Raw genomic sequence first — 23,834 nt, 5'->3', positions numbered from 1 at the left:
CTCCTGTCTAATCTCTGCGGTTCATATCCCAGGTATGGACAATTGGAAAGCGGATTATCTCAGTCGCCAAACGTTGCACCTGGGCGAATGGTCTTCACCCAGAGGTATTTCCTCAGATTGTTCAAATGTGGGAACTCCCAGAAATAGATCTGATGGCTTCTCATCTAAACAAGAAACTTCCCTGGTATCTGTCCGGATCCCGGGATCCTCGGGCGGAGGCAGTGGATGCATTATCTCTTCCTTACAAGTGTCATCCTGCCTATATCTTTCCGCCTCTAGTTCTTCTTCCAAGGGTATTCTCCAATATTCTAAAGGAATGCTCGTTTGTCCTGCTGGTAGCTCCAGCATGGCCTCACAGGTTTTGGTATGTGGATCTTGTCCGGATGGCCTCTTGCCGGCTGTGGACTCTTCCGTTAAGACCAGTCTTTCTGTCTCAAGGTTCTTTTTTCCATCAGGATCTCAAAACCTTAGTTTTAAGGTGTGGAGTTTGAACGCTCTATTCTTGGTCAAAGAGGTTTCTCTGACTCTGTGATTGATACTATGTGACAGGCTCATAAATCTGTATCTAGAGAGATATATTATAGAGTCTGGAAGACTTATATTTCTTCAGGATGGTTTAGATAAAGGTTTGTCCGCAAGTTTCTTGTAAGACAAATCTCTGCTCTTTCTGTTCTTTTTCACAGAAGGATTGCTAATCTTCCTGATATTCATTGTTTTGTACAACCTTTGGTTCGTATAAAACTTGTCATTAAGTCAATTTCTCCTCCTTGGAGTTTGAATTTGGTTCTGGGGGCTCTTCAAGCTCCTCCTTTTGAACCCATGCATTCTTTGGTCGTTATATAACTTTCTTGGAAAGTTTTGTTTCTTTTGGCCATCTCTTCTGCCAGAAGAGTCTCTGAATTATCTACTCTTTTTTTGTGAGTCTCCTTTTCTGATTTTGCATCAGGATAAGGCGGTGCTGCGAACTTCTTTTGAATTTTTTACCTAAGGTTGTGAATTCTAACAACATTAGTAGAGAAATTGTGGTTCCTTCATTATGTCCTAATCCTATGAATTCTAAGGAGAAATCATTGCATTCTTTGGATACTTTTAGAGCTTTGTAATATTATGTTGAAGCTACTAAGTCTTTCCGAAAGACTTCTAGTCTATTTGTCATCTTTTCCGGTTCTAGAAAAGACCAGAAAGCTTCTGCCATTTCTTTGGCATCTTGGTTGAAATCTTTATTTCATCATGCCTATGTTGAGTCGGGTAACACTCCGCCTCAAGGGATTACAGCTCATTCTACTAGGTTAGTTTCTACTTCCTGGGCGTTTAAGAATGAAGCTTCGGTTGATCAGATTTGCAAAACAGCAACTTGGTCCTCTTTGCATACTTTTACTAAATTCTACCATTTTGATGTGTTTTCTTCTTCTGAAGCAGTTTTTGGTAGAAACGTACTTCAGGCAGTGGTTTCAGTTTGAATCTTCTGCTTATGTTTTTTCATTAAATTTTATTCTGGGTGTGGATTATTTTCAGCAGGAATTGGCTGTCTTTATTGTATCCCTCCCTCTCTAGTGACTCTTGTGTGGAAAGATCCACATCTTGGGTAATCATTATCCCATATGTCACTAGCTCATGGACTCTTGCTAATTACATGAAAGAAAACATAATTTATGTAGGAACTTACCTGATAAATTCATTTCTTTCATATTAGCAAGAGTTCATGAGGTCCGCCCTTTTTTGTGGTGGTTTTGATTTTTTTGTATAAAGCACAATTATTCCAATTCCTTATTTTATATGCTTTCGCACTTTTTTCTTATCACCCCACTTCTTGGCTATTCGTTAAACTGAATTGTGGGTGTGGTGAGGGGTGTATTTATAGGCATTTTAAGGTTTGGGAAACTTTGCCCCTCCTGGTAGGAATGTATATTCCATATGTCACTAGCTCATGGACTCTTGCTAATATGAAAGAAATGAATTTATCAGGTAAGTTCTTACATAAATTATGTTTTTTCTCAGGTAGCATTAGAAGAAGAATCTACCTGAGTTGTGTATGATCTTAGCGGACGTAACTAAGATCCATTTGCTGTTCTCGGCCATTCTGAGGAGCGAGGTAACTTCAGAACAGGGGACAGCGGGCAGGGTTCACCTGCAAGGAGGTATGTTGCAGTATATTATTTTCTAAGGAATGGAATTGACTGAGAAAATACTGCTAATACCGATGTAATGTAAGTACAGCCTTAAATGCAGTAGTAGTAACTGGTATCAGGCTGATATGTGTGTATGTTTGCACTGAAGTATTTCTGGGGAAAGGCACTTCACTAAGAAAATACTGTATATATATAACTTATAGCCTTTCTGCAGTGAAAGCGACTAGCAACAGGCTTTTTATTAACATTTCATATATTTATATTTAAAACGTTTACTGGCATGTTAATCGTTTTTTCTCTGAGGTACTTGGTGAAAAAATTTTTATGGGCATTATTTTCCACATGGCTGTCGTTTGTTTTGAATAAAATCAGTTTACTGAGCTTCCCCACTGTTGTATTAGGAGTGGGAGGGGCCTATTTTGGCGCTTTTACTGCGCAGTAGAAATTCAGTCACAAGTCTTCCTGTTCTCCCTGCATGATCCAGGACGTCTCTACAGAGCTCAGGGGTCTCCAAAACTAGTTTTGAGGGAGGTAATCACTCACAGCAGACCTGTGAGACTGTGCTTTGACTGTGATAAAAACGTATATATTTTTATTGTTATCCGTTTTTTGATATTAAGGGGTTAATCATCCATTTGCTAGTGGGTGCAATCCTTTGCTAAATTAATGGATTTAATGTGAAAATTTGGTTTCTATAACTAATCCGGTTCATTGTTATTTCAACTGTGACAGTTTTGTGTGCTTCTTAAAGGCACAGTAACGTTTTTTATATTGATTGTAAATTTCTTTGAAAAGTATTTTCCAAGCTTGCTAGTTTAATTGCTAGTTTGTTTAAACATGTCTGACATAGAGGAATCTCTTTGTGCAATATGTTCAAAGGCCAATGTGGAACCCAATAGAAATTTGTGTACTAATTGCATTGATGCTACTTTAAGTAAAAGCCAATCTGTACATGTAAAGAAAATTTCACCAGACAACGAGGGGGAAGTTATGCCGACTAACTCTCCTCACGTGTCAGTACCTGCATCTCCCGCTCAGGAGGTGCGTGATATTGTGACGCCAAGTACATCAGGGCGCCCTTTACAAATCACTTTGCAAGACATGGCTAATGTTATGACTGAAGTTTTATCTAAATTGCCAGAACTTAGGGGTAAACGCGACCACTCTGGGGTGAGAACAGAGTGCGCTGAAAATACTAGGGCCATGTCTGATACTGCGTCACAATTTGCAGAACATGAAGACGGAGAGCTTCATTCTGTGGGTGACGGATCTGATCCAAATAAACTGGATTCAGACATTTCAAATTTTAAATTTAAGCTTGAGAACCTCCGTGTGTTACTAGGGGAGGTATTAGCGGCTCTAAATGATTATAACACGGTTGCAATCCCAGAGAAAATATGTAGGCTGGATAAATATTTTGCGGTACCGACGTGTACTGACGTTTTTCCTATACCTAAAAGGCTTACAGAAATTGTTAACAAGGAGTGGGATAGACCCGGTGTGCCTTTCTCACCCCCTCCTATATTTAGAAAAATGTTTCCAATAGACGCCACCACACGGGACTTATGGCAGACGGTCCCTAAGGTGGAGGGAGCCGTTTCTACTTTAGCTAAGCGTACCACTATCCCGGTGGAGGATAGCTGCGCTTTTTCAGATCCAATGGATAAAAAGTTAGAGGGTTACCTTAAGAAAATGTTTGTTCAACAAGGTTTTATATTGCAACCCCTTGCATGCATTGCGCCTGTCACGGCTGCGGTGGCATTCTGGTTTGAGTCTCTGGAAGAGACCATTAGCTCAGCTACATTGGATGAGATTACAGACAAGCTTAGAGTCCTTAAGCTAGCTAATTCATTTATTTCTGATGCCGTAGTACATTTAACTAAGCTTACGGCTAAGAACTCCGGATTCGCCATTCAGGCGCGCAGAGCGCTGTGGCTTAAATCCTGGTCAGCTGATGTGACTTCTAAATCTAAATTGCTCAACATACCTTTCAAGGGGCAGACCTTATTCGGGCCCGGTTTGAAAGAAATTATCGCTGACATTACTGGAGGTAAGGGCCATGCCCTGCCTCAAGACAGAGCCAAACCAAGGGCTAGACAGTCTAATTTTCGTGCCTTTCGCAACTTCAAGGCAGGAGCAGCATCAACTTCCTCCGCTCCAAAACAGGAAGGAACTGTTGCTCGCTACAGACAGGGCTGGAAACCTAACCAGACCTGGAACAAGGGCAAGCAGGCCAGAAAACCTGCTGCTGCCCCTAAGACAGCAGGAAGTGAGGGCCCCCGATCCGGAAACGGATCTAGTGGGGGGCATACTTTCTCTCTTCGCCCAGGCTTGGGCAAGAGATGTCCAGGATCCCTGGGCGTTAGAGATCATATCTCAGGGATATCTTCTGGACTTCAAAGCTTCTCCTCCAAAAGGGAGATTTCATCTTTCAAGGTTGTCAACAAACCAGATAAAGAAAGAGGCGTTTCTACGCTGTGTACAGGATCTGTTACTAATGGGAGTGATCCACCCGGTTCCGCGGTCGGAACACGGACAAGGGTTTTACTCAAATCTGTTTGTGGTTCCCAAGAAAGAAGGAACCTTCAGACCAATCTTGGATTTAAAGATCCTAAACAAATTCCTAAGAGTTCCATCGTTCAAAATGGAAACTATTCGGACAATCTTACCCATGATCCAAAAGGGTCAGTACATGACCACAGTGGATTTAAAGGATGCGTACCTTCACATACCAATTCACAAGGATCATTACCGGTACCTAAGGTTTGCCTTCCTAGACAGGCATTACCAGTTTGTAGCTCTTCCCTTCGGGTTAGCTACTGCTCCAAGAATCTTCACAAAGGTTCTGGGTTCTCTTCTGGCGGTACTAAGACCGCGAGGAATATCGGTAGCTCCATACCTAGACGACATTCTGATACAAGCGTCAAGTTTCCAAGCTGCCAAGTCTCATACAGAGTTAGTACTGGCATTTCTAAGGTCACATGGGTGGAAGGTGAACGAAGAAAAGAGTTCTCTATTGCCACTCACAAGAGTTCCTTTCTTAGGGACTCTTATAGACTCGGTAGAAATGAAAATTTACCTGACAGAGGACAGGTTAACAAAACTCCTAAATGCTTGCCGTGTCCTTCATTCCATTCCACACCCGTCAGTGGCTCAATGCATGGAGGTAATCGGTTTAATGGTAGCGGCAATGGACATAGTTCCCTTTGCATGCCTGCATCTCAGACCACTGCAATTGTGCATGCTAAGTCAGTGGAATGGGGATTACTCAGATTTGTCCCCTATGCTGAATCTGGATCAAGAGACCAGAAATTCTCTTCTATGGTGGCTCTCTCGGCCACATCTGTCCAAGGGGATGCCCTTCAGCAGACCAGATTGGACAATTGTAACAACAGACGCCAGCCTGCTAGGTTGGGGCGCTGTCTGGAATTCCCTGAAGACTCAGGGATCATGGACTCAGGAGGAGAGTCTTCTTCCCATAAACATTCTGGAATTAAGAGCAGTTTTCAATGCCCTTCTAGCCTGGCCTCAGCTAGCAACTCTGAGGTTCATCAGGTTTCAGTCGGACAACATCACGACTGTGGCTTACATCAACCATCAAGGAGGGACAAGGAGTTCCCTAGCGATGATGGAAGTCTCAAAGATAATTCTCTGGGCAGAGTCTCACTCTTGCCACCTATCAGCGATCCACATCCCAGGCGTGGAGAACTGGGAGGCGGATTTCCTAAGTCGCCAGACTTTTCATCCGGGGGAGTGGGAACTTCATCCGGAGGTCTTTGCCCAAATACTTCGGCGTTGGGGCAGACCAGATATGGATCTCATGGCGTCTCGCCAGAACGCCAAGCTTCCTTGTTACGGGTCCAGGTCCAGGGACCCGGGAGCGGTTCTGATAGATGCTCTGACAGCACCTTGGACCTTCAAGATGGCTTATGTGTTTCCACCCTTCCCGATGCTTCCTCGATTGATTGCCAGGATCAAACAGGAGAGAGCATCGGTGATTCTAATAGCGCCTGCGTGGCCACGCAGGACCTGGTATGCAGATCTAGTGGACATGTCATCCTGTCCACCTTGGTCTCTGCCTCTGAGACAGGACCTTCTAATTCAGGGTCCTTTCAAACATCAAAACCTAATTTCTCTGAAGCTGACTGCATGGAAATTGAACGCTTAATTTTATCAAAGCGTGGATTTTCGGAGTCAGTAATTGATACCTTAATACAGGCTAGGAAACCTGTTACCAGGAAAATTTACCATAAAATATGGCGTAAATACTTACACTGGTGTGAATCCAAGAGTTACTCATGGATTAAGGTTAGGATTCCTAGGATATTGTCTTTTCTACAAGAAGGTTTAGAAAAGGGTTTATCTGCAAGTTCTTTAAAGGGACAGATCTCAGCTCTGTCCATTCTTTTACACAAACGTCTGTCAGAAGTTCCAGACGTTCAGGCTTTTTGTCAGGCTTTGGCCAGGCTTTGGCCAGGATTAAGCCTGTGTTTAAGACTGTTGCTCCACCGTGGAGCTTAAACTTAGTTCTTAACGTTTTACAGGGTGTTCCGTTTGAACCCCTTCATTCCATTGATATCAAGCTGTTATCTTGGAAAGTTCTGTTTTTAATGGCTATTTCCTCGGCTCGAAGAGTCTCTGAGTTATCGGCCTTACATTGTGATTCTCCTTATCTGATTTTTCATTCAGACAAGGTAGTTCTGCGTACTAAACCTGGGTTCTTACCTAAGGTAGTCACTAACAGGAATATCAATCAAGAGATTGTTGTTCCATCATTGTGCCCTAACCCTTCTTCAAAGAAGGAACGTCTTATGCACAATCTGGACGTAGTCCGTGCCCTGAAATTTTATTTACAGGCAACTAAAGATTTTCGCCAAACTTCTTCCCTGTTTGTCGTGTATTCTGGACAGAGGAGAGGTCAAAAAGCTTCTGCTACCTCTCTCTCTTTCTGGCTTCGTAGCATAATACGTTTAGCCTATGAGACTGCTGGACAGCAGCCTCCTGAAAGAATTACAGCTCATTCTACGAGAGCTGTGGCTTCCACGTGGGCCTTTAAGAATGAGGCCTCTGTTGAACAGATTTGCAAGGCTGCAACTTGGTCTTCTCTTCATACTTTTTCCAAATTTTACAAATTTGACACTTTTGCTTCTTCGGAGGCTGTTTTTGGGAGAAAGGTTCTTCAGGCAGTGGTTCCTTCCGTGTAAAGATCCTGCCTGTCCCTCCCGTCATCCGTGTACTTTTAGCTTTGGTATTGGTATCCCATAAGTAATGGATGACCCGTGGACTGACTACACTTAACAGGAGAAAACATAATTTATGCTTACCTGATAAATTCCTTTCTCCTGTAGTGTAGTCAGTCCACGGCCCGCCCTGTTTTTTATGGCAGGTCTAAATTTTAAATTAAACTCCAGTCACCACTGCACCCTATAGTTTCTCCTTTCTCGTTTGGTTTCGGTCGAATGACTGGGTATGACGTAGAGGGGAGGAGCTATATAGCAGCTCTGCTTGGGTGATCCTCTTGCACTTCCTGTTAGGGAGGAGTTAATATCCCATAAGTAATGGATGACCCGTGGACTGACTACACTTCAGGAGAAAGGAATTTATCAGGTAAGCATAAATTATGTTTTTTTCAGTTCTTTTGACAGACTTGCAGTCTAGCCAATCAGTGCCTGCTCCCAGATAACTTCACATGCACGAGCACCGTGTTATCTATATGAAATACGTGAACTAACACCCTCTAGTGGTGAAAAACTGTTAAAATGCAATCTGAAAAGAGGTGGGCTTCAAGGTCTAAGAAATTAGCATATGAACCTCCTAGGTTAAGCTTTAAACTAAGAATACCAAGAGAACAAAGCAAAATTGGTGATAAAAGTAAATTGGAAAATTGTTTAAAATTACACGCTCTATCTGAATCATGAAAGTTTATTTTGGCCTAGACTGTCCCTTTAAGCATATTACATATACTGGTAATTAATTTCAGATTTTAGATTTTTTTTTGTAATTGTATAGTTAGTGCAATTTCATCTTTATTAACAGTATATTTTTTCATGTTTTGTTCAGTTTTTGTTTTAATGTATAAAACTTTATTAAGTGCTAATATCCATTTTTAACAATTCAGTGGTTTAAGACTTTTTTTTTTTTATTTGAATCCAATTTGCTAACTTATTTTGTATTTTTCCTTCTGTTGCCTTTTGACCTTAGTATTTGAGAAAAAAAAATATTTCCCAATTTTCTTACCTTATCTTTCTGCCAGGATCCAGTAACCCTGTTTTTCAGAGAACTCAGCCGTCTCTTCACCTTGGTGCCTTTTTCAACTTTTTCTGGCTTTCCGGTATCTTCTACCCTTTTAGGGGAATAATTATGAGAGAAGGTCAGAAAGAAAACAGGTCACAACCTAAGCATATAATTTTACATTATCATTAGACTAAAGATTTTTGTTTGTTCATTTTTTTTAATAACCAAACAACAAAGTGTAATTTCTACCTATATACTAGTAAAAACATTTTATATTACATATTTACATTAAAGAAAATTTGAGTAATTTATCGCTTCACAGAATCTATATTTAATATTTTAGGAGTAGTGTTATGTTTATATCTTGTCTGCTGGAATGTGCACTTCAAAAGGGAAGTCAGACTATCTTTTTAATATATTATTATAGGATGTAGACAAATCTGAATGTGTTAAATGTGCCCATGAGGTGGATAAACATTTTCTGCATGGGTTGTCTGGTGGAATTACGCACTCGTTAGACAGGAACTCAAACCAGGTCACATTCTGCTTTGGCTCTCTGCTGCCCTCCTGCTTATTTTTGGTCCTAAAAAGTAAAAAAAAAATAATATAGTTTCTATAGGACAACGTATAGAAATATGTTCCTTTGTTATTACGAGTACAGTTATAGATTTTATAACTTTCCACAAAGGGGTAATAATCCATACAGGTTTATCTTTTGCTTATTCGTCAGCTGTTGCTTATTAATACTCTTAAATTGTACTTTATTATTAGTGTGGCAACAAAGGTTTGTTATTTAATAATGTAGCTCGTATTTTATTGGAGTATGTCATGTGTGGGCCTACGTAGTCTGTACAAAATACACAAAGAAATGACGGCTCTGTAATGGCTGGGTTGTCACATCATCTCAGTAGTGACAGGAATATGATTTAGCCTTAGTTTTTAGGCTTTTAAATATGATATATTAATACATGCCAATAATTAAGAGTATGAAAGTCCAGGGCTCAGATGCCAAAATGAAAGAAAAACATAGCTTTATTACCAATACCTTAAAACACAGTCACAAATAGGTGAACGGGAGTGCAGTAGATAAAACTAGCGCGTTTTGGCAAAGTGACGTATTCATACATATTAATACAGGCATTACTTTTAATAGCCCCTTTTTTGGAGTGTGAACACATATTTTAAACATTTGTTTTCAAGTCCACAAGTAATGCAAGTGAATGGTAAAGTAGTTTTACCAGAGAATGTTAGTGCAACTGTCATTTTTTTAGCCCATTCTATACTTTCAATGGATAGAACAGCAGCGCTAACATTGCTCATATCACAAGTGGTGAGTTATGTGGGTTGCACCTAGGAATGGGCAAATGTGATGAAAATGCAATTCACTTGGTAGAATGAATAGTCCTGTGGACATTTATTTTGGACAAATGTTGTTAAAGTGAATGTCAATTTTGATGCTAAACTGCCCGGTTTTTAAAAATGAGATTAAAAACAGGGGCACTTTAATTCATCAAAATTTACATTTCACTCCTGTTGAGAAAAAAAACTTACCTTTTAATCTTCACATCAGCTCCAGCTTCCTTCGGTCATTGCAAGCCATTTCTGACGTCAGAAATGATGGATAGGTCATCCTCCAATCACAGCTCCCCCCCCCCCCCCCCGGGGGAATCAGTGTCTGATTCAACGCCGTGATTGGAGGAAGCCGGTTTCCTCATTTTAGACCCAGGAAGAGGCTTTGCGACAGGCGGAGGAAGCTGGAGCTGCTATGAAGATTAAAAGGTAATTTTTTTTTTTAAATGTAAATTTTGATGAATTAAAGTGCCCCTGTTTTTAATCGAATTATTAAAAACCGGGCACTTTAGCATCAAAATTGACATTCACTTTAAGAAAGAAAATACATTAAAATTCAGTAATCTGATATTATTTCCGGTTTTTGAATGTTACTTTAGTCCATAATTACATCAAATATCCACATTTGAAATTATGAATGTAACATTCTATTTAACAAATACTATTTAGAAGTTCAATGGTTCATGTGGTAAATAATTTAGTAAATTGATACGTAATAGATACAAATAGATTTAATTTAATTTTTCTATCTCGAATATTGCATAATTCGAATATTACATTTAAAGAGAGCATTAGAAATACTATTACAAATATATTGATTGGAATTTTTATAATTCGAATATAGCATAATTCGATTCAAATTATACAATGTTCGAACTAGAAACATTTTAATGGGATATTACATTTAATTGTCCTCTCTCTTGTTAAGTGCACCCATACATATTATACACAATTTTTAACAGAATAACAGAACTTTCTAGTGAAACCCTATATGGGCATTCTCTGCAAAACAACTTCTGCAACTCACTTCCTCTTTCGGCCTGTCACAATGGACTGACTTTCCCACTCACAAAAATGGTCACTCCCTTGATCTGATTTTCAGTTATCGATGTACTCAAACTTCACAAACTCACCTTTTCCTCTTTCTGACCACCACCTCCTCACTTGTACCATCACCTTCCTCCCTACAACTCTCCCTCCTTCTACCCCTCACACTAAACTTCACAGAAGAATCAAGTCATTAGATCAGCAACAGCTCGCTAGCTCTCTCATACCTCTTCTCTCTTCCATCCCCTCCTTTTCCTGTCCTGATGAATCCATATGCCACTATAACTCCACCCTTACATCTGTCCTTGATAACATGGCCCCACCTACCATAAGTCAGAAACCATACACTTATCCTCAGCCCTAGCATGCTCCTCTGACACGGTACCTACACAGATGTTGCCGTACTGCTGAGCGACACTGGAGGAAATGTCGGAGTTCTGCTGACTTTCTTCACTATAAGTTCATCTTGAACTCTTACTATTCTGCCCTTAATCTATATAAGCAACATTACTTCTCTACTCTTATCTCTACTCTTTCTTCAAACCCAAAACATCTGTTCTTCACATTCAATACTCTTCTCCTCCCTCCCACACCTCCCACCACAACTTTTCTCTACTCTCAGCCCAATATTTTGCCAGCTACTTCAAGAACAAAATTGACTCCATCAGAAATGAAATCAGCTCTCAACATACTACTGGTCTCCCACCCCCTCAAAAGCTCATAATCATCCAAAACCCACATAGCCATAAATTTAGCTCTTTTGTCCCTGTTACAGAGGATGAAGTTTCTGCCCTTATACTATCCTCTCACCTCACTACCTGTCCCCTCAACATTATCCCCTTACAACTACTCCCTCCCTCTCTTCTATGCTTACCCCTATACTCACACACATATTCAACCTCTCCCTCAGCACTGGTATAGTTCCCACATCTCTTAAACATGCATTAGTCACACCTATCCTCAAAAAACTTTCTCTCGATCCCACCTCCCCATCCAACTACCGCCCTATTTCCTTACTACCTCTTGCCTCAAAGCTTCTTTAAAAGCTACTATATGCACGTCTATCCCATTTCCTTACATTAAACTCCTTGACCCACTTCAATCTGGATTTCGCCCCCTTCACTCAGAGACAGCAATTGTTAAGGTTACCAACGACCTACTTACAGCAAGATCAAAAAGCCACTTCTCTCTACTTATCCTCCTTGATTTGTCTGCAGCCTTTGATACTGTCGACCACCCTATTTTGCTGCATACCCTCCAATCCTTTGGCATCTGTGACACAGCTCTCTCTTGGTTCTCTTCCTATCTGTCTAACCGTACCTTTAGTGTAGCCTTCTCTGGGGCATACTCTGCCCCGTTACCTCTTTCTGTTGGGGTACTGTCCTCGGTCCCCTTCTCTTCTCAATCTACACGTCCTCACTAGGTTCCTTAATAAAGTCCCATGGGTTTCATTATAATTTGTATGCCGACGATACCCAATTCTACGTCTCTGCACCAGAACTATCTCCTTCCTTGCTAACCCGTCTCACTACCTGTCTCTCTCATATCTCATCTTGGATGTCCTCTCACTACCTCAAGCTAAATCTCTCCAAAACTGAGCTCCTTATTTTCCCCCCTTCTTCCAAAATCTCCACCCCCCATGTCTCTATAACTGTTGATAACTCCATCATTACCCCAATCTCACATGTCCGATGTCCTGGGGTCAAACTTGACTCAAATCTTTCTTTCACTCCTCACATTCAGTCCTTGGTTAAAGCCTGCCCCTTCCACCTTAAAAACATTGCTAAAATTAAACATTTCCTTACACAAGACACAACAAAGATTTTAATCCACTCTCTCATCCTTTCCCACCTCGACTACTGCAACTCTATCCTCTCTGGTCTCCCTAGCTGCCGCCTAGCTCCTTTACAATCCATAATGAATGCCTCTGCCAAGCTCATCTTCCTTGCACGTCGCCCTTCATCTGCCGCACCTATCTGCCAATCCCTTCACTGGCTTCCTCTTGCCTCCAGGATAAAACACAAAATTCTCCCTCTGACACACAAATCCCTCAATTGCATTGCTCCCCCTTACATCTCAGACCTTGTCTCCAGAAACTCTCCCTCCTGTCCCCTTCGCTCCGCTCATGATCTCTTACTCTCCTCCTCTCTTGTTACCTCCTCACATTCCCGTCTACAAGATTTCTCCAGACTGGCTCCCATCTTATGGAACTTTCTGCCTCGCTCCACAAGAATCTTCCCTAGTTTTAAAAGCTTCAAGTGCTCCCTGAAGACTCTACTATTCAGGGACGCTTACAACCTACACTAACCTTCCTATCTCCACTGCTATCCCCGAAAACCCCATAGCATGTAAGCCTATGGGCACAGCTGTTTGTAGCTCACCTTCATAAGAGCTAACTACAACAGTGCAACTCTCAGCAGGACCCTCTCTCCCCATTTGATCCCTGTAATCATTTTTAATATACCACCTACGTTCATAGTGCTGCAGAACCTGTTGGCGCTCTACAAATACCTGATAATAATAATAAAATAATAGGTATATAAAATAGAAATTTAATATAGAAAAATGAAAAAAAATATTTTTTGCTGCAGTTTTCTTTATAACAATTTCTACAAAACTAGTGTAGCTAAATTAATTATGTTGTAGAGATTTTAGGAATACCCCTGGCCATATATCTATGTTTCCAAGCAATTTATAGCAAATATAAGCCAAATACTACAAAGATAGAATTATTGATTTAACGCCAAAATCTGCTATGCTTGGACTTTAAGCTAAGTAGCAGTCATACAATTCAAAAACCTTTTACCACCAAGGGCAGAAAATAAAATTTTGGGGTATAAAACACAAAAAAAACAACCAATTTAATAAAATAAAATTTAAAAACATAAAATGTATTAATATAAAATTATTATAAAAATACATAAAAACAAAAAAAGATTGATCAACACAGGGAACGATTAAACTGGGAGACAGGGCACCTTTTAATTAGTCCCTGGCGCTCCGCTTCGAAGCCTCTAAAATACCCATAGGTTCTCCCCATTTACACAGGCAGAAAGTTGACAGCCACTATAAGTCCCAGAAAGCTACACGGCCAACGAGGGAGTAGTCCAGTCTCTTGGAAGGATGTTGAAGATATATCCAATGCAGGGAATATATATAGATGTCTTGAGCAGAGTGGATTTTACCCAGTGATGATATTTAAGCTTTATTAACAAACAACATTGAGGCACATGGGGAGCTGATTGCTCTCATGATGCAGGTGTTGGCTGCACTGTTGTTGGCTGCGTCTTCTATCTTGAATGCATTATACTAGGCTGGCTGCATCTTGGGGGTGTGGAAATTTCTGGTGCAAATGTGCAGCCTGATCTAAATGTCAATAGTACCCAGGAAAATCGAGCACTGCACTATAAAGTTATGGTAAGCAGCTTGTTCACCTATATTAGGCTGAAGTACTCCAGGTTCCCCTAGTAAGGTTAGGGTACCACAGAGTTACAATTGTTATGCTCCACTTGTAATATTTTAGTATTATTGCAGTATAGGTTACCTTATTTTAATGAGAAATCCCTCTATTCTCTCTAACTATATATGTGAATAGAGACTAGGGGACTCTGTATTTGTGTGCTTAAAGACTTGTAGCAGAATTATGGAAAGGAAGCACATACACTCTCATACCTCACAATATATTCTGGAAGCTTTCTGGGATACAGAAGAATAAAAAAAATTCCTCTTTTGCATTTTATGGGCAGAGCCGCATCTAGACTCCCATAAAACTAGAAGAATAAACATCTGCGGGCCGGTAGCAGGGCAGACCTCCCAACCCGTAGCAATCCCATGATGCGGGACAGTTGGGAGGTATACACTCTGCTCAACATACAGCTAACCTCTGCTTCTAAAATGTTATTTATGGTTTTATAAATGCTTTAGTTATACTGCATATATCTGTTTACATACAGCATTCCTTGTCTCTAAATAATTCAGGGTTACTTGTCTGCAGATCTCCTAAAAGTGACAATATTTTTGCCAGCCTATAAAGCAGAGAGATAATGCTCAAGGAGTAGTGGTTAGGAAAAATGTTAAAGCATTTGTGTATCAGTGTACATACACATTTAACCCCTTGCATGTTAGCGGGGCTAGCAAAGTATTGCGTGTACCTACAAATTTAACCCCTTGCATGTTAGCGGAGCTAGCAAAGTATTGCATAATAATTCACGGACTCTGTGTGTAGCCAAATGGTTACAAGCATTATCCTCACTTTAAAACACGGTTAAAGGACAATTGCAGAATACACAAATACACAATAAAAAGATAATGTGATATCACTTACACTTACTCTGAATTTCTGATTAATGGTAGATTTTTTTTCTGAAAAAAATTCAAAGATTGTTTTCATTTCCCTGCCTAATCAGGGGCATATTTATGCATAGACCAACAAGGCCGCACACGACACAGCTCTAATTTTTTTTAACAATGGGGGTTAAGGTTGCATGATGGTCAGTCCGGTCTAAAATGCATTGCCAGAACGCCAGTCCTGCATTAATTACGATCAAGCCAATACTTCTTCCTAACAAAAGCAGAACTTTATTGTAACAACTGTAACATGATCATTTTGGTTTTACTAATGTGACAATACTTTTCTGCTTTTGATAGGAAGAAGTGTCTGCTTGATCATGATTTATGCAAGCTTTGTTTGTTCATTTAGCACCCTTCTAGCCAGTATACTCCTCCCTAGTTATTGGGGAGTGGGTTAACTCTTCCTATGAGTCACATAACAGAGGGAACCCAGTAAGCTAAAAGTGTATTTGCTCGGGGGGCGGAGCGTGCAGGCGTGCTTAATGGCCGCACCTAACTAGAGCTCCTGCTGTGACTAGTGCGGGATTCTCTCTCAGGCCGCACATAATAATCATAGATGCCTGAAACTGGCCACTGAATATCCGTGAAGGGTCCGGAGACCCTTTAACTGGTTTCCAGAAACATCTATAAAGGGACAAAAGCAGTTACCACGATCGCAGCATAGGCCGCAGTGGAAGCCTGTAACTAAAGCTGGAATAGAAGTGCAGCGGTCAGCAGATGATAGCGTTCGCCCATTCATGAACGCAGAGCACAGGGATGCTGCACAGATCACCCAGAAGATTGGTAATATGTTATCCTAATGTGCAGTGATGGCCCTTAACTTTGTAGCCTACATACTACGCACCAGATAGCTAATGCCTTAACCGGGGATAAAGTTCAAGAGGCCCCAAGCCTTTCCAATAGCACATATATATTTTTGAAGTAAAGGGGCAAAGGAAATAGCACTGTTTTAACCTGATGCATATTACAGAACCCTTCTCAAACAGGACTTAACTCCGTTCCCACACTTTAAATTATTCAATCACAGACTGCTGAAAAGCAATAATATTTTGAAACTGGTCTATCTATAACAAGGCGCCACTACACTATTGCAGACATGGCGCAACGCAGAGCAAATCAAAATGAAAAGAACTATAAGCCTATCATAGGATCTGGCTCTGTAAATGCCTTTTTTAAAAGCACAGAGAATAAAAAGAAAAAAATGGAACAACCTCAGATAGATAGTGAAGATGATGATATTTCGGACAATCCTGAGGCCACAAATACGCCGGTATCCCCCTCTGACCCGCATCAGCAATCAGAAGACGGCCCAGTTACGCTAAAGGCTATGGAAGCTCTCATTAATCAGGTTAAATCCTGCATCAAGACTGAGTGTGCTGAGCTGAAAAAGGATATTAATGAGCTGGGTCATAGGGTGGAAGCCCTAGAGGATAATAGAGAAGATATTATTCAAGAAATATCAGATATGTCACACGCTATGGAGGACCAGCAGTCACAAATAGCAGAGCTGGAAAATAAAATCGATGATATAGAAAACAGGACACGGAGAAACAATCTCCTTATACGCTGAGTTCCAGAATCAGTAAAGAACGAAGACATAGAACATCTACAAAATCTATTTCAATCCCTCGCTATCTCCAACCAGAGAGTAATAGATCCAATACCCATTGAGAGGGCACACAGGTCTCTGAGGCCCAAACCCAGTGATAATCAACCCCCAAGGGACATTATTGTGTGCTTTTCAAGTTATAGAGACAGAGAGAAAATATTTAAACTGGCACGCACTCAGCCCACTTTCTCATATATGGGCGCGAAAATCCAAATCTATCAGAATCTCTCCACCAGAACACTCCTACTCAGGAAAGAATTTGCTCCCTTCACTACCCACTTGCGAGCTCTCAAAATACCATACAGATGGGGTTTCCCGGTATCGATACAGATCGTTAAAAATGGAAGGCGTTTTGAATGCTCATCAACGGGAGATATTGCCGACTTTTGCCAACTTCTGGACATTCCGACTCCTGAGACCACTTCACCTCAGTCTTCAAAATTGAATGAACCCCCAACAAAGCCCCAGAGAAGACTCTGGTCTGAAGTAATCAGCAAACAACGCCTTAAAAAGCTTTGTACCGATATTACCAGCAAAGAGGCCCCTGTAGGGACTGTAACCACCTGAATATGAACGCTAGAGGTTGTGAGTATATGGTTCTATATGCTTGTATACGGGTGAAGCTTACTAACTACCCATACTGACTTTTTGTACCGCTGAACATTATCGGTCCAACTTGAGAGACACTCTACGGATATGTTAATTTTATACTGTTTGGTATTTTCTAGGCCTGGGCCTACTTGCTCTCGGCCTGTTGAGGGGGTCCCGCCGGGCCACACTTTCCCTCACTCTTTCTTTGGTTCTTGCTTCACTTCAGCTCCTCTTTTTCTTAACTCAGCTTGCCCACAAGGATTTTCTTACTCCTTACTTTTTCCTTTCTGTCCTTCCCTCTTTTCCCCTTTTTCCTGTTATTTTCTCACTCCCTATACATCAGGAAATCAGAAATTTACGACTGTTACTGTTATTTGATTCTCACTACTGTTCAAAAGTATTTTATTTTTGTTCGTTGTTTTCTCCAACATTGGTGTGTCCGGTCCACGGCGTCATTCTTACTTGTGGGATATTCTCTTCCCCAACAGGAAATGGCAAAGAGTCCCAGCAAAGCTGGCCATATAGTCCCTCCTAGGCTCCGCCCACCCCAGTCATTCTCTTTGCCATTGCACAGGCAACATCTCCACGGAGATGGTTAAGAGTTTTTTGGTGTTTAAATGTAGTTTTTATTCTTCTATCAAGTGTTTGTTATTTTAAAATAGTGCTGGTATGTACTATTTACTCTGAAACAGAAAAGGATGAAGATTTCTGTTTGTAAGAGGAAGATGATTTTAGCAGACAGTAACTAAAATCGATTGCTGTTTCCACATAGGACTGTTGAGATGAAGTAACTTCAGTTGGGGGAAACAGTTAGCAGACTTTTCTGCTTAAGGTATGACTAGCCATGTTTCTAACAAGACTGTGTAATGCTGGAAGGCTGTCATTTCCCCTCATGGGGACCGGTAAGCCATTTTCTTAGTCAAACAAACAGAATAAAGGGCTTAATATGGGCTAAAAAACTGGTAGACATTTTTATGGGCTAAATCGATTGCTTTATTTGGGCATATTATTCAGATTTAGGCTAACAATTGGCATTTATAATCTTGGGGAACGCTTATAAAACAGCAGGCACTGTGTTGGACACCTTTTTCAGTCAGGGGGCCTTTCTAGTTATAGACTGAGCCTCATTTTCGCGCCATTAATGCGCAGTTGTTTTTTGAGAGCAGGGCATGCAGATGCATGTGTGAGGATCTAAAAATCTCTGAAAAAGCTTCTAGAAGGCATCATTTGGTATCGTATTCCCCTCAGGGCTTGGTTGGGTCTTAGCAAAGACTATAGCTGGGACTGTATAGGGGTTAAATTTAAAAACGGCTCCGGTTCCGTTATTTTAAGGGTTAAAGCTCTTGGTAATTTTTGAACGATTCCTTCATACTTTTTCACATATTCAGTAATAAAGTGTTTTCTGTTTGAAATTTAAAGTGACAGTAACGGTTTTATTTTAAAACGTTTTTTGTGCTTTGTTGACAAGTTTAAGCCTGTTTAACATGTCTGTACCTTCAGATAAGCTATGTTCTATATGTATGAAAGCCAATGTGTCTCCCCATTTAAATTTATGTGATAATTGTGCCATAGCGTCCAAACAAAGTAAGGACAGTACTGCCACAGATAATGATATTGCCCAAGATGATTCCTCAAATGAGGGGAGTAAACATGATACTACATCATCTCCTACTGTGTCTACACCAGTTTTGCCCATGCAGGAGGCCCCTAGTACATCTAGTGCGCCAATACTTATTACCATGCAACAATTAACGGCTGTAATGGATAACTCCATAGCAAATCTTTTATCCAAAATGCCTACTTATCAGAGAAAGCGCGATTGCTCTGTTTTAAACACTGAAAAGCAAGAGGGCGCTGATGATAATTGTTCTGTCATACCCTCACACCAATCTGAAGGGGCCATGAGGGAGGTTTTGTCTGATGGAGAAATTTCAGATTCAGGAAAAATTTCTCATCAAGCTGAACCTGATGTTGTGACATTTAAATTTAAATTAGAACATCTCCGCACACTGCTTAAGGAGGTGTTATCTACTCTGGATGATTGTGACAATTTGGTCATTCCAGAGAAATTATGCAAGATGGACAGGTTCCTAGAGGTTCCGGTGCCCCCCGACGCTTTTCCTATACCCAAGCGGGTGGCGGACATAGTAAATAAGGAGTGGGAAAAGCCCGGCATACCTTTTGTTCCCCCCCCTATATTTAAGAAATTATTTCCTATGGTCGACCCCAGAAAGGACTTATGGCAGACAGTCCCCAAGGTCGAGGGGGCAGTTTCTACTCTAAACAAACGCACTACTATTCCTATCGAAGATAGTTGTGCTTTCAAAGATCCTATGGATAAAAAATTGGAAGGTTTGCTTAAAAAGATTTTTGTACAGCAAGGCTACCTTCTACAACCAATTTCATGCATTGTTCCTGTCACTACGGCAGCGTGGTTCTGGTTCGAGGAACTAGAAAAGTCGCTCAGTAGAGAAACTCCATATGAGGAGGTTATGGACAGAGTTAACGCACTTAAATTGGCTAACTCTTTTATTTTAGATGCCGCTTTGCAATTAGCCAGATTAGCGGCGAAAAATTCAGGGTTTGCTATCGTGGCGCGCAGAGCGCTTTGGCTAAAGTCTTGGTCAGCGGATGTGTCATCCAAGACAAAATTGCTTAACATCCCTTTCAAAGGTAAAACTTTATTTGGACCAGAATTGAAAGAGATTATTTCAGACATCACTGGGGGAAAGGGCCACGCCCTTCCACAGGATAGGCCTTTTAAGGCTAAAAATAAGCCTAATTTTCGTCCCTTTCGCAGAAACGGACCAGCCTCTAATTCTGCATCCTCTAAGCAAGAGGGTAATGCCTCACAACCCAAACCAGCCTGGAAACCAATGCAAGGCTGGAACAAGGGTAAGCAGGCCAAGAAGCCTGCCACTGCTAACAAAACAGCATGAAGGAGTAGCCCCCGATCCGGGACCGGATCTGGTGGGGGGCAGACTCTCTCTCTTTGCTCAGGCTTGGGCAAGAGATGTTCAGGATCCTTGGGCGCTAGAAATAGTTTCTCAAGGTTATCTCCTGCAATTCAAGGAACTACCCCCAAGGGGAAGGTTCCACAAGTCTCACTTATCCTCAAACCAAATAAAGAGACAGGCATTCTTACATTGTGTAGAAGACCTGTTAAAGATGGGAGTGATACACCCAGTTCCAATAAAGGAACAAGGAATGGGATTTTATTCCAATCTGTTCGTAGTTCCCAAAAAAGAGGGAACGTTCAGACCAATTTTGGATTTGAAGATCCTAAACAAATTTCTCAGGGTACCATCGTTCAAAATGGAAACTATTCGAACGATTCTACCCACCATCCAGGAAAGTCAATTTATGACTACCGTGGATCTAAAGGATGCGTACCTACATATTCCTATCCACAAAGAACATCATCAGTTCCTAAGGTTCGCTTTTCTGGACAAACATTACCAGTTTGTGGCCCTCCCATTCGGATTAGCCACTGCTCCAAGGATTTTCACAAAGGTGCTAGGGTCCCTTCTAGCGGTTCTAAGACCAAGGGGCATTGCAGTAGTACCTTACTTGGACGACATTCTAATACAAGCGTCGTCCCTGTCAAAAGCAAAGGCTCATACGGACATCATTCTAGCCTTTCTCAGATCTCACGGATGGAAGGTGAACAAAGAAAAAAGTTCTCTGTCCCCGTCAACAAGAGTTCCCTTCTTGGGAACAATAATAGATTCCTTAGAAATTAGGATTTTTCTGACAGAGGTCAGAAAATCAAAACTTCTAAGCTCTTGTCAAGTGCTTCATTCTGTTCCTCGTCCTTCCATAGCGCAGTGCATGGAAGTAGTAGGATTGATGGTTGCAACAATGGACATAGTTCCTTTTGCACGAATTCATCTAAGACCATTACAACTGTGCATGCTCAAACAGTGGAATGGGGATTATACAGACTTGTCTCCAATTATTCAAGTAGATCAAAAGACCAGAGATTCACTCTGTTGGTGGCTGACCCTGGACCATCTGTCCCAGGGAATGAGCTTCCGCAGGCCAGAGTGGGTCATTGTCACGACCGACGCCAGTCTAGTGGGCTGGGGCGCGGTCTGGGAATCCCTGAAAGCTCAGGGTCTATGGTCTCTGGAAGAGTCTCTTCTCCCAATAAACATTCTGGAACTGAGAGCGATATTCAATGCTCTCAGAGCTTGGCCTCATCTAGCAAAGGCCAAATTCATAAGGTTCCAATCAGACAACATGACGACCGTTGCTTATATCAATCATCAGGGGGGAACAAAGAGTTCCCTGGCGATGAAAGAAGTGACCAAAATAATTCAATGGGCGGAGGATCACTCCTGCCACTTGTCTGCGATCCACATCCCAGGAGTGGAAAATTGGGAAGCGGATTTTCTGAGTCGTCAGACATTCCATCCGGGGGAGTGGGAACTCCATCCGGAAATCTTTGCCCAAATAACTCAATTATGGGGCATTCCAGACATGGATCTGATGGCGTCTCGTCAGAACTTCAAGGTTCCTTGCTACGGGTCCAGATCCAGGGATCCCAAGGCGACTCTAGTAGATGCACTAGTAGCACCTTGGACCTTCAACCTAGCTTATGTATTCCCACCGTTTCCTCTCATTCCCAGGCTGGTAGCCAGGATCAATCAGGAGAGGGCCTCGGTGATCTTGATAGCTCCTGCGTGGCCACGCAGGACTTGGTATGCAGACCTGGTGAATATGTCATCGGCTCCACCATGGAAGCTACCTTTGAGACAGGACCTTCTTGTTCAGGGTACATTCGAACATCCAAATCTGGTCTCCCTCCAACTGACGGCTTGGAGATTGAACGCTTGATTTTATCAAAGCGTGGGTTTTCAGATTCTGTTATAGATACTCTGGTTCAGGCCAGAAAACCTGTGACTAGAAAAATTTACCATAAGATATGGAAAAAATATATCTGTTGGTGTGAATCCAAAGGATTCCCATGGAATAAGATAAAAATTCCTAAGATTCTCTCCTTTCTACAAGAAGGTTTGGAGAAAGGATTATCTGCAAGTTCTCTAAAGGGACAGATCTCTGCTTTATCTGTCTTACTACACAAAAGACTGGCAGCTGTGCCAGATGTTCAAGCTTTTGTTCAGGCTCTGGTTAGGATCAAGCAACCTCTTTTCCAGCTCTTTCCAGCTCTTTCCGGACGGCAACCTCTTTCCAGCTCACTCCACTAGGGCTGTGGCTTCCACATGGGCCTTCAAGAACGAGGCTTCTGTTGACCAGATATGTAAGGCAGCGACTTGGTCTTCACTGCACACTTTTGCCAAATTTTACAAATTTGATACTTTTGCTTCTTCGGAGGCTATTTTTGGGAGAAAGGTTTTGCAAGCTGTGGTGCCTTCCGTTTAGGTGACCTGATTTGCTCCCTCCCTTCATCCGTGTCCTAAAGCTTTGGTATTGGTTCCCACAAGTAAGGATGACGCCGTGGACCGGACACACCAATGTTGGAGAAAACAGAATTTATGCTTACCTGATAAATTACTTTCTCCAACGGTGTGTCCGGTCCACGGCCCGCCCTGGTTTTTTAATCAGGTCTGATGAATTATTTTCTCTAACTACAGTCACCACGGTACCATATGGTTTCTCCTATATATATATTTCCTCCTGTCCGTCGGTCGAATGGCTGAGGTGGGCGGAGCCTAGGAGGGACTATATGGCCAGCTTTGCTGGGACTCTTTGCCATTTCCTGTTGGGGAAGAGAATATCCCACAAGTAAGGATGACGCCGTGGACCGGACACACCGTTGGAGAAAGTAATTTATCAGGTAAGCATAAATTCTTTTTTGCATTTGTTGAACTGTTCTTTATTTGTTGAATTTTACAGCCCTCAGGATACAACACACTGAATTAGACTGTATTGGCTAGTAACTGTTAAGATTTTAAGGTTTACTGTATTATGCCACGACACCATCAGCCTAGTCAGTTCAGACTTTCCACACAAAATGTTAAAGGTTTTCTTTCCCCACAGAAGCGCTCAATAGCCTTCCACGATTTCTATAAAAAGAAAATCGACATTATTATGATACAAGAGACCCATTTTAAAAAATCCAGTGAACCCACTCTCTCAAAGCTATACTATGACCAACACTTTTTATGTTCTGGCCCGACTAAGCATAACGGAGTCTGCATCTCATTTAGGAAAGGCTCCTCCTTTGAATTATTGAATAAACACTTAGACAAAGAAGGTCGCTTTATAATTATAACAGGGTTATACTATGGTAGACCCATCACTTTGGTAAATATGTACGCCTCCAACTGCCTCAAGCCCTCCTTCTTTCGCACAGTGGTTAACCAGACTATAGACATCTCAAAAGGCCCGATACTCCTTGGTGGGGACCTTAATTTTCCAGTCAATCCCATGTTAGACACGTCACTAGGCAGGTCTTACATCAGGAACTCTCAGATTAGAGCCAACTGGCAAGCAATCAATAACATCCCTCTCTTTGACACCTGGAGAACTACACACCCTAACACTAGGGACTTTACATT

General features: G+C 41.5%; 1 protein-coding gene across 1 annotated transcript in view; it reads right to left on the bottom strand.

Annotated features, from left to right (window-relative positions):
- Window positions 1-23,834, bottom strand: part of ARHGEF18 (Rho/Rac guanine nucleotide exchange factor 18) — a 794,779-nt gene that overhangs the window by 543,538 nt on the left and 227,407 nt on the right. Inside the window, exons 8-9 of the mRNA XM_053702932.1 lie at window positions 8,875-8,946; window positions 8,367-8,472 (exon numbers count right to left, since the gene is read on the bottom strand). Of these exons, the coding sequence (XP_053558907.1) occupies window positions 8,367-8,472; window positions 8,875-8,946 (178 nt within the window). The remainder of the gene's footprint in view (window positions 1-8,366; window positions 8,473-8,874; window positions 8,947-23,834) is intronic.

The sequence above is a fragment of the Bombina bombina genome, chromosome 2, assembly GCF_027579735.1.
Source record: "Bombina bombina isolate aBomBom1 chromosome 2, aBomBom1.pri, whole genome shotgun sequence".
Lineage (NCBI taxonomy): Eukaryota > Metazoa > Chordata > Amphibia > Anura > Bombinatoridae > Bombina > Bombina bombina.
This window is presented reverse-complemented; position numbering and strand designations above follow the sequence as displayed.